The 11,122-nt window shown below is 37.5% G+C and overlaps 2 protein-coding genes across 4 annotated transcripts in view; one reads left to right on the top strand and one right to left on the bottom strand.

Moving 5' to 3' along the window:
- Positions 1-1,241: 1,241 nt before the first annotated feature.
- dennd10 (DENN domain containing 10) lies at positions 1,242-7,248 on the bottom strand. Its single transcript, XM_015052929.1, has 9 exons — positions 6,961-7,248; positions 5,521-5,717; positions 5,175-5,254; positions 4,945-5,093; positions 3,894-4,005; positions 3,722-3,822; positions 3,051-3,158; positions 1,809-1,903; positions 1,242-1,737 (listed from the first exon to the last, which is right to left on the bottom strand). The coding sequence occupies exons 1-9, from the start codon at positions 7,004-7,006 to the stop codon at positions 1,570-1,572; spliced, it is 1,056 nt and encodes a 351-aa protein (XP_014908415.1). The 5' UTR covers positions 7,007-7,248; the 3' UTR covers positions 1,242-1,569.
- A 1,234-nt stretch (positions 7,249-8,482) lies between these two features.
- The window catches only part of eif3s10 (eukaryotic translation initiation factor 3, subunit 10 (theta)), a 14,853-nt gene continuing 12,213 nt past the window's right edge, over positions 8,483-11,122 (top strand). For all 3 annotated transcript variants that reach the window (XM_015052923.1, XM_015052925.1, XM_015052926.1), the window contains exons 1-4: positions 8,483-8,531; positions 9,832-10,022; positions 10,106-10,242; positions 10,849-11,012. In XM_015052923.1, the coding sequence (XP_014908409.1) occupies positions 8,483-8,531; positions 9,832-10,022; positions 10,106-10,242; positions 10,849-11,012 (541 nt within the window). The remainder of the gene's footprint in view (positions 8,532-9,831; positions 10,023-10,105; positions 10,243-10,848; positions 11,013-11,122) is intronic.

Raw genomic sequence — 11,122 nt, forward strand, 5'->3', positions numbered from 1 at the left:
AACATCTCGTCACATGAGGATGATTTTCACTGAATTTCTGTTTGAACAAGAAGCTGGAATGTAGGAAATGTAATCAGAAGCACAGACAGAAACTCCTTTTAAAAAGTAAAATAAAAAATGACGTGTTGATGATCTGACTGCAGCCATCAGCGCAGAGCTTCAAATTAAGATTCACTTTTACTTTTTGTTCATTTATTTAAACAGTTATTTTGTTGATGGTAAAACAAACAATTTGGTGAGAAAGTTTGAATTGTGGATTTTGTTTTTAATCCACAAAGGGTCAAAATTATACCTACAGGCTGATTTGCATACATTCATTCAAGGCATTTTCTCACTAGTTTGGAAAATATGTGATTTCTTCAGTATAAGAATCAGCATCATCAAGCCAAACAAGAGTTTCTAACTGATTTCAAATATCACAGTGTACAGATATTAGGTTTAAATATATAAACTTTAGAGGAAATAATAAAGGATTTTCCACAAATATTAATATCTACCAATTTAATTGCAAAAATTTTGCATCTTTGTTTGAAAACTTAAACAGAAAAATAAAATTATGGTTCTTCAAACACAAAGCCACTTTTTTTTCTTCTAAAGATCCTGTAACATTTGCAGCCCAAAACATTTTTTAGCTGGACTGAGCGTAAAATGACTCTTCAGATTATAAAGACTGCAGACGACGTTTATTTAACTTGATAAGAGCAAAAGTTATTAACTTCTGGTTTGGTATGACGATTGACAGAAGCTCATTATTAATCTGTGGCAACATAAAAGTTATCCTTTTAAATTATGTTCCTTCACTGCAAAAAACACAAAGTCTTACCAAGTACTTTTGGCCTACAGTTGAAATACGACAAAACAAACATATATAGCAGCTTGCAGTGTTGTGGTCAAGACCACCTAACCCGAGACCAAGACCAACTTCGAGTACCACAACACTGGCAGCTTGTTTTAAGTAAATAATTCCTCAATATTGATGGAAAATTACTATTTTATTTATAATGTGAAAAATGTGCCAGTGGAGCTAAAGCTTTTTCATCAATATTAAAGAATTATTTACTTTAAAAAAAGCTCCTATCTTTCTGAAAAGTTACTTATAAGTTAGTTTTGTCTAATTTCATCTGTAGACAAGATATTTGGTAAGATTTTGTGTTTTTTGAAGTGAAGGAAAAGGATTTAAAAGGACAATTAATTCAAGAAAAGTTGCAAAATATCAATTTAGAATGAAACCAGAGGCTTGTTGATGGAATATTAGTATCTTTGAGCCTTTATGTATGATTTTAAAGAAAACAATAACAAATCCAATGACATTGCATATTAAAATCCCATAACATGACATTCATGTCTATGATTTCTATAGATTCTTACTGTAAATTGTACCACAGACGCATTAAGAAATAAAACCGTTCAGGTTTTAATCGCATTCAGCATTTAAAACTTTGAATAAAACGTTAATTATCACCAACCTGGAGTCTTCCTCATGTTCCTCACCTTCAGATTTCAGTGCAGGAAAAACAAAAGCCTTTGAGGAGACAGGAAGTGTCCGAGATTACGCGGCACAAGCTCCATTCATATCCGTAAGAGTTGCTCTGCAGCTGCCAGGTGAAACAGGAAGTTCTCGGTGGCAGGGGGGAAGTGATGCTGCTTCAAAACCTCCAGCGTGAGCTTGGAGTCTTCGCAGGCGTCGGCCAGTGCGAACAGGTTGGTGAGGATTTCCTTTGTCTTGATGGAAATGTCCTGATGATTAAAGTTTGGTGTTCAGAGTGGCAGGGAGGAGGAGAGGGAGGCGGCTCTGTGTCGCTTCTCACCTTGATGACCTGACTGTCGGATCGCTCAGCGTCCTCCGCAGACTGGACGATGACTTGAGCCACGTCCTTGTGCAACTTCCCCATCGCCATGGCGTCTGCGGCAACATGCAGGCGCGACGCAACATTTCAGTCATTCAATCCAAAAACAGGAGTTACATTTGTAGCTTAAGATTCACTGTATCAATGAAAACCTTTAATTCAATTAATCAGAAAATCTAAACAAATAAAAAAATAGATTTTTAGTCCAATTTATAGAAGTGCACCAACTGCACTTTAAAAAGCCAATTCTGACCGATACCAATTGTTCTTGTCTAAATAAAATTGCTAAATATAACAACAAAGTTGCTAAGTTGGTATTTGCTATTTTATTATTATTATTATTATCGTTGATTAAATATTGTTCAGTTTTAGTTGAATTTGTATTAGTTGTAGTTTTAGGTGCAGAATTCAAAAAGGTCAAAGTATTTTGACCTTTTAGGGCAATAAATATTCAGGGTAATAAATATTCAGGGTAATAAATACTCAACAGAAGATACAATTTTCAAACAGTTTCAAAACTCTGGAGTTTTCTCCAAACTTTTGCTGCTGAGCGCCAAAACTTGCCAACAGTAACTGCTTGTGTGGAGGGAAATCAGTTTGAAACGCTAATAAATAGATTTATAACTCCAAAAATGAATAATATATCTGTAGTTTCAGTATTTTTTAGTTTTATAAACACACAACATAGTTCCAGTTAGATGTAGTTATCCCCCATTAATTACCGTTTTTATTTCTTACAGTTAGTGAAAATGTTTTCAGTTTTGGTTATTTAGTTTGTTTTAGTTAATTATAATAACTTTACTCTGGACCGGCACCGGCCCAGTTCTGGTTCTGCCTTATAAGACAGTTCTGTCTATGGTTCAGGTCCGGATTAACTCAATGAACTTTGGATACTTTGACTATACCGGTCCCCGAGTGTGTTGGACTTGGAAGTTCTGATTCTTACTGTGCATCTTTGTTTCTTCCACTACACGTTTTCCTTCCACTAAACTTTCCACTAATATATTTGGATACAGCACTTTCTGAACAGCCAGCATGGTTTTGAATAGAAAAAAAAAATAAATTCCTCTTCTATTAAACATTTGTGTTTCAGTTCATTATCCAAGTTAATACAGATTATTTCCATAATCACTAAAGAAAATATCGTCTTTGTTGACATTCTTATTAATTAAAGATGTATTTTGATTTGTTCAGTGAACATACCTTTGGCGCCCTGGGACACGGTGATCACACTGTCTGGGAGGCTCACAAACACGTCAAAAAGCTCCAACCTGTTGCTCACTTCTGGGTCCACAAACCCGGCGACGTAACCTGAGCAGAAAACAGAAACATAGAAACATCGATCAGCGACGTTTCCGTAGAAAGGAGCAGAATTACATGTTTTCCTGCCACATAGAGCAATTTTATAGCTCAAACAAGCAACTATGTTACCTTCAGTTGTTATAAAAATACTTCATATCAAATATGATTCAAAATAAATGTTTTAAAATTAGACCTATGTCTCTTTAAGAAACTCCTGCTCTTTCTGAAACTCCGCCTTCAGAAAGTCATCCCAACATGGCTCCTCTATTAACCCTTTAACAACCTTTTTTTTTTTACAAGAATTTCACTCCTATTATGAGCTCAGGTGTTTGCTAATAGCTGCTGGCTAGTCTGAAGGAGCTGAGTGGGGGAGGAGCTGTGCCTGAAAGGCGGAGCTACGTCAACACAGGTATTTAGCACAGCTCAATGGTTGCCATGGAGATTAAATGATTTCTGCATAAAAGAATCAAGGCAACAATCCAGGTTTGTTTTTGATGTGGGAATAAATTTATAACATGACGTAAAGCTGAAAAAAGTCGATTTTAATTGGTCGGAGCAGCAGGCGGCCTCACCGGGGCATTTCTTCAGGTCGTCCAGCTCAGCTGCGGTCAGGTGAACGTAGGGATGCAGGACGGACCAGTCCTTCCTGTGCCAGGCCAGAGCCGGCAGCACTCTGCTCAGAAAGAGGACGGAGACTCAGAATCATTCCCAACAGCAAAACGAGAGGAAACGTCCGAGTTTCACCTGGTGAACTCCAGGAGCGCTTCGATCCGAGGATGATGGACCACAATCCTCTTCTTCAGCATCAGGGCGGTGTACAGGATGATGGTCTCCATGCCAAACTGAGACACGACATCTGAGGCAGAAGAGGAAGGAAAAACAAGTTCAGGTTCAGTTCAGAGTGATTTACACCATAAAACATCATACAGTCACCAACTGTGAAACAAGAAACATTTTATCAAATTCATCAGAATCATCAAATATGCTGAGACATTAGGTCTTTAGTCAGAGTTTGGTAGCAACTAGTTACATTTACTCAATTATGTCTGAATAACTTTTTTTAAATGTACTGTATTTTTACTACGATGTACTTTTTACTTTTATTTGAGTAATTTTATTTTGAAATATTTCTACTTTTACTTGAGCAAAATTTGAATGAAGAACAAACATGTGTCAGCCAAAAATTGACCAGACACAGACACACACCTGCAGGTTTTGTTAAAGATTTTTATTGATAGAAACTGACTTGGAAAATGTTTCTTTGCCTGATTTTGTTATTTGTTGTTTCTTATATGAATTATTGTCACTTTGGTCCTTAAAATACCAAAGTTTCCACTTAACTTTATATTTTGGTCTGTCTGATGATGCATTATTATTCCATTATCATCATTATATTTGTGAAAATGGTCTCAAAAGAACAATATTATAATTTATTGCGATAACTTTTGGAACAATTTAGTACTAATTAAATAAAATTTATTGTAGCTTGGCCCTTATGCTCCACGGCAGAACTCACAGAAATTATGACTGAAGTAAAAGCCCCTTTTGTAAAAAACATTTTCTGTCATTTTTAATTTCATTTTTAGAAAAGAAAGTTAAAAAAAAAAAAAATCCAATAAAATCAAAAATCGGATTTGGCATGAAAAAACGATGCGTTAAGCTGAGTGTTTCCAATCCAGTAAGGATTTTTGCTACTTTTAACAATAATAAATCAATAATAATGATGATTCTGATGTGGTAGTTTAATAACTAATGTGAAGGAAAACCATGACAGGTGACTCGTGGACGGTTTTACCTTTGATTGAACCTGCCAGATACGCCTTTCGGACGTCATAATCCTTGATGAGAAACGAGCCGTTTTCATCATTCTGACAGACTCCTTTGGTCAGGACGGTGATATAAGCCTCCATCATCTTCACCGGACTGCCGTGTTTGACGTACATCCTGAAAAACAAACCAGCCGCACTGATAAGAATGAACCGCGAGAGTTGGAACGGTGGAAATGAACTTTATAAACGTCGTTACCTGCAGAGTATTCGACTGAGAGCAGCGTATTTCTCAGGGTTGAAGTCTTTTGCTGTGACAGCGATCGAAAAATGGGTGACCTACAAGCAGAAGACAAAACATCAGCACGGAAATATAATTTATACTAGGCTGGGTGATAAATTGATTTGATCAATTCATTGAATATTTTGGTTTTTGAAGATTAAATTTGTGGAAAATCTGGATTTTTTTCCATCAATGGGTTTCCATAGTGTGAATTTCTATTTTAGCAATTAAATTGGAAACAATCTCATTTTGTTTTTAAGCCGTATCATTCAGCTCTATGTCAGAGGCGTTCTGATCCAGAGACAGGCAGCCGGGTCAGCACCTTGTTCAGCGCCGTCGGCTCCTGGACCTCCAGCGTTGTGATGTAGTACCAGGTCCGGCTGAACTGGCCGAACACGAAGGTGTGGAAATCCCGTCCATCCTGCGTCAGGCAGCACTTCCTGAGCAGCAGCTGCCTCAGCTCAGCGCTGACGGAGGGATAACACCACACCCACAACGTGTCTCCATTCACGTCTTTCTCTAGCGGTGGAAACATGAAAGACAAGATTCAGTAACGACTCTGGACAAAAGTGAGGAGCAGATTATCTAAACCAAACACATTTTGCTGCTGTTACAGCTGCAGATCTGTTATCTCCACCCAGAGTGTCAAACTTAGTTTCATTTTGGGCCTCATCAATATGATAAATGTCCTCTATGAGTCGTTTGTAGCAGAATGTGTTGATAAAACTACTAATTAAACAGTTGAATTTATGTAATTTGACAGTATAGAGATAAAAAGTGCTTTGATTTGATATATAAAATAATATTTAACAAAATAACTTATTCATGTGGCCTTCTGGACTCTAGAGGGCCGCATAAAAATCTAATGCAGGCCAGACGTGGCCCTCGGACCTTAACTGGGATACATGTGATCAAGACATTTCTGTTGGTTCTTCTAACCAAAAGAGCTCAAGCTCAGTCAGTTTTAATGGGGAGCGTCTAAGATCACCAAGTTTAAAGTTTTGTCACATTCAGATTTAGGTCTGGACTTTGAGAAGGCCATTTGATCTAAACCATTTCACTGCAGTTCTCAAGTGCATTCTCTAACAAGTTTTCTCTCGTTACTCTTTTCTCCCTCCATTTTCCCCAACGACCCAGACCCTGCTGAATGTATCCTCTCAGAATGATGCTGCCACTGCCATGTTTTACAGTGTGGTCAGGTTGGCATGCAAACCTAACCGTAGCCTGTCTGGTGTGCTCCTTGGTCAGTGTGGCTCCTGAAAGTGGTTGGCTTGTGTTTTCTTTTGGGATATTTGGAAGAAAGGGGCTTGTATGTCAGACTTTTCAAAATTTTATTTGTATAAAATTTTAATTAATAAAGAATCATATTTTTTCTTCAACTCCACAATCATTTTTAAATAAATGCAATATTTTTAAATAAATAGACAAATGAATAAATAAAAATACACAATCATGAGCTGCTTTCTAGCAAATAAATCTTAATAAAACAACTTGAAGTTAAGTGATAAGTTTGAGAAAATTCACTGTAAATAAAGAATGGATCATGGTGAGGTCTGAGTTATTGAATGTTTCACCATCAGATTATTGATGCTTTGAGCTCCAACCTGCAGGATCCGTAGCGCCCTGGTCTTGCTGATGAAGCATATCTGGGTCATACTGGTGTCATGTGATCTCCCTAAAGTCCTGAAGCGCCAACTTAAGCTGTTTAACTTACTATACACTTCACCAACAGAAGGAAATGACCCGATCAATACAAACTTACCAATTAATCCGACGCTCAACATCAGCTGCGTCTCAGTCGTTGCCATGTTCCATTCCAGTAGGAGACACAAGTTAAACTGCTGCCAAAACACAAGAAATCTCCTCGTTTTTGGAATAAAATCTATCCCGGAAGAACTTCCAGAGTGCTTCAAATGGTTAAATGTTTGAAAACGAATCTGGATAGATTAAAAAAAAAAAAAAGCGGAAACAGTAAGTCTGGTTACTGGGTTTGAGACAGTTCAGCTGTCAACACTTTCTCCATCTCTTTGCAGAACCTCTTCCCTCTTCCGGGACTGGACGGCTGATAGGGCGGAGCCTTGGTGCTCTCAGCCAATCACAGCTTTCCGTTCGGAAGCTCTTTTGCTGCGTTCAAGGCCGTAGAATAATAGAGTGTCAACCAACAGAAAACGATGTCTGCTGTTCTGCAAACATATATTATATTATATTATATTATATTATATTATATTATATTATATTATATTATATTATATTATATTATTTAATATTATATTATATTATATTCTTTGTGATTACTTTTAATGCTGAAAATGGAAAATATAGGTTATATTTAAAACAGTATTAGTGGTAATAATTTTTCTTAGTGTATGCAAAATTGAATCATATTAAAGCAAAAATTCACAGAAAAATGCCTGTGTGAATTCAATCACACATGAAAACCCTAATCCTACTAACTAACTAACTAACTAACTAACTAACTAACTAACTAACTAACTAACTAACTAACTAACTAACTAACTAACTAACTAACTACTCGAGACCCCACTAGGGACAAAAGTGTATAGAAAATGGATAGATAGATACATACATAAATAAATAAATAAATAAATAAATAAATAAATAAATAAATAAATAAATAAATAAATAAAGTCTTGTTCTTTCTTCTGACAAAGCCGGTGTCTGGGATTTTCAGTAGACCTTGAACGCATTATTAGGGAGCACATCCGGGAGCTTTGTTCATCCACCGCTGCCAGGTTAGTTAAAAATCCCCTTTTAGGAAGCGTGGTATTAAAAAGACGCAATCTTCAAAACAGCTATAACATTCACTAACATTTATTGGACAAAATAGACTAGATAATTAATATATGACTTTTGGTGTAGGTGTGCCATCTCAAGGATATTAATGTTACCCACTCTGGCAACCCCTTACAATGCTTTTTGGTGGTGCTCCTGCAATTTAAAGGAAATGTTACTCTTTTCAAAGACCAATAACCGAGTAATGTGTTCATACACATATTAAATATTTAGCGTCAGTGATAAAAAAAAATTTCAACCAACCCAATTGGTAAAACAAAAAGCTCATTCACGTTTTTCACTCTGTCTGTGACTTTTCCTAAAAGGGGAGTGTACTTCGCACCTGGCAACCTCTGTCCGGTCGCTCACGCGGTTCATCCTTTCAGCCAGCGCCGTCGCCCTGAGTGAGTGCTTGGCCTGGATGGACTGGTGAAATTACTGTAGTTTTAACCAAGTCAGTCACTTTTGGGTTGCACTAGCACATCACCAAGATGCCGGCGTATTTCCAGCGGCCAGAAAACGCTCTCAAGCGAGCGAACGGTGAGTTTGAGCTGCTCTTGGATTTAATGCTGACTCCAGTCGCGTCACCTCAGAGATGCTAACTGCTAATGTTAGTCGGAATGGCGCGCTAAGCTAGTTGTAGCGACATCTAGGCCACATTTGTACCGGTTACAGTGGTTAGTAAATGATAACGTCGTACTATGTCAGCGTTAACATTATTTGACAAACATGTCAGCGTTAACATTATTTGACAAACAAAAACGTTGTTGACAATATTTTGTTGCACGTGTCCCTTTTTATGTAAAACAAACCGACGTTGTTAGCGTTTACATGGTTCTAATTTGGGCCTAGTTGCTACAGTCGGTAGAAACAGCTGTATTTAACGGTTTCCTGCGTTTTTCCAAATTTTTGTGGATACCGTTAAAATGATCAGTTATGATTTTTTTTTTTTTTTTTTTTTTGCAGATTGAGCTCTGCTAATGATATTGGATAAGATTGTTACTAAACTTGATTTTAGGCAAATTAGATGTTTCTGCCTGTAGATCGAGGACGTAAGACTTTGTGGGGAAATGCAATCAAAATTGAAAACTTGGACCAAACTGAGTGCCACAATTATATAAGTATTTACTCAGATTAATAACAAATGTCTTTTTACTTCATTTTACAAATGATCATAGTAATAAATTCTGACCTGTTAAATTTTTAAATAGAAACAATTTTCTCCTGTTTTTGCCATTAGGACATCAATGAATCTATTCACATTTTAAATGGCTTGGAAAGTATAACTTAATTTGGTTACATTGTGCAATTTGGTGAAAAACATCAGGTTATAGTGAGTCTCTTTCAAAAAGGTTGGCAGAAACAGCTAAATTCAAAACATCTTCCTCAATTTTGCATAGTTTGAGTTGGTTTTTAGTTTTTTTATTATTATTTATTTAAAAGGCTGAAGAGAGATGGAAAGACATTTGCAGAATAAGTTCTGACATAGTGAACGCTACCATCCAGTGGTGGGTCTGTGCCTTACCAGAAGCACAAAACTTGCTAGTTTCTACTTCCTGTTTATTACCGCCATGCTTTATGTTGATATCCTACAAAGTTACGCTTGGCATGGTGTGGTTGATTTACTCCAAACACCTCTAATTCACATTTTAAAAGTTTACTCAACATTTTCATAACAATTGGTTAGAAGCATAATATAACTGGTGTTCTACAGTAACCTGTTTAAAATAGATGTTTTATGCCATAATTACCTATACAACAGTATAAATAAGAACTATATTTACTGTTCTGGTTAAATAAAAATTTATTTAAGGATTTTCTCTGACTTGTTTTTAAACAGAATTTCTTGAGGTCGGCAAGAAGCAGCCAGCCTTGGATGTTTTGTACGATGTTATCAAGAGTAAAAAGCATCGAACATGGCAGAAGATCCACGAGCCCATTATGCTCAAGTACCTGGAGCTGTGTGTGGATCTGCGCAAGAGCCACCTGGCTAAAGAGGGTCTCTACCAGTACAAGAACATCTGCCAGCAGGTTGGGAGGAAACAATAACATTGGCTACTTCTGGGATGTCTGTTCTCATCGTGGTAAATTAAAGCCTTTGTCTTTCCTCTCAGGTGAACATCAAATCTTTGGAGGATGTGGTCAGGGCTTACCTGAAGCTGGCAGAGGAAAAGACGGAGACGGCTAAAGAGGAGTCGCAGCAGATGGTTCTGGATATCGAGGACCTGGACAACATCCAGACTCCAGAAAGGTGAACTTATGGTTTAACCAGAAGATAAATGATCTAATCATTGATCTAATCATCGTTTCCCGAAAGAAGATCATGACTTGTAGGAATTGTTGGTGTTCTCAGTTGATGCTGTTCAGTTTGTCAGCCTTTCTGTAACAGCAGACCACGTTGTGAGCGATTTCTGTCCCTATGTGGTCGATCGTCTATTTGACTCGTTGAACTGAGCGCAACGGTGTGTGCACCAAGTCACACAGCAGCTTGGTGTCCTGAAAGTATCATCAGGAGTAGTTGTCATTACTGTTAAAAGAAATTAAGAGTGCATTGAGTGCAGTTTTCTGACTGACCTCCGATATTTAAAAAGCCTGACTGATTTTAGCTTATGCCAATTAGTTTCTGTACTAAATATTGCAAAAATCTAGCAAAGTTGGCAACAGTAGAATGTAGTGTTCTCTTAGAAAAGACAACATCAATGTGTTGGTAGAAAATATCAGTTTCACATGTAACTATCAACCGATCGTTGATCATCCAAACTTGGAGAAACCAGGGCTGATCAGTCTTCGGTCCCCTAAAGGAAACGCTGTAATTAAAGAACCTTTCTGATAGCTAACATCCTTCCTGACGTTGCAGTGTGCTGCTGAGCGCTGTGAGCGGGGAGGACACCCAGGATCGTACCGACCGCCTGCTGCTCACGCCCTGGGTGAAGTTCCTGTGGGAGTCGTACCGCCAGTGCCTGGACCTGCTGAGAAACAACTCCAAGGTGGAGCGTCTGTATCACGACATTGCCCAGCAAGGTAGCTAGCTCTACAGCAATGACTTTAGGACATGAATGGCTACAAAAGTGCTTAACCCTCTTAAGACCATAATTGTAACTGGGGCGCCTGGTATTTTTCTGATTTTATGG

This window comes from Poecilia latipinna, unplaced genomic scaffold (assembly GCF_001443285.1).
Source record: "Poecilia latipinna isolate Pla-1442-1.1 unplaced genomic scaffold, P_latipinna-1.0 Scaffold1146, whole genome shotgun sequence".
In the NCBI taxonomy this organism is placed as follows: domain Eukaryota; kingdom Metazoa; phylum Chordata; class Actinopteri; order Cyprinodontiformes; family Poeciliidae; genus Poecilia; species Poecilia latipinna.

What these genes read in the sequence shown, in the direction of transcription:
- dennd10 (XM_015052929.1), bottom strand. Translation starts at nt 7,006, where the DNA reads ATGGCAACGACTGAGACGCAGCTGATGTTGAGCGTCGGATTAATTG. An exon ending in AGCCGACGGCGCTGAACAAG is followed by an intron (nt 5,255 to 5,520) that starts GTGCTGACCCGG and finishes TTCTGCTTGTAG; the next exon opens with GTCACCCATTTTTCGATCGC. An exon ending in TCTGGCAGGTTCAATCAAAG is followed by an intron (nt 4,006 to 4,944) that starts GTAAAACCGTCC and finishes CTTCTGCCTCAG; the next exon opens with ATGTCGTGTCTCAGTTTGGC.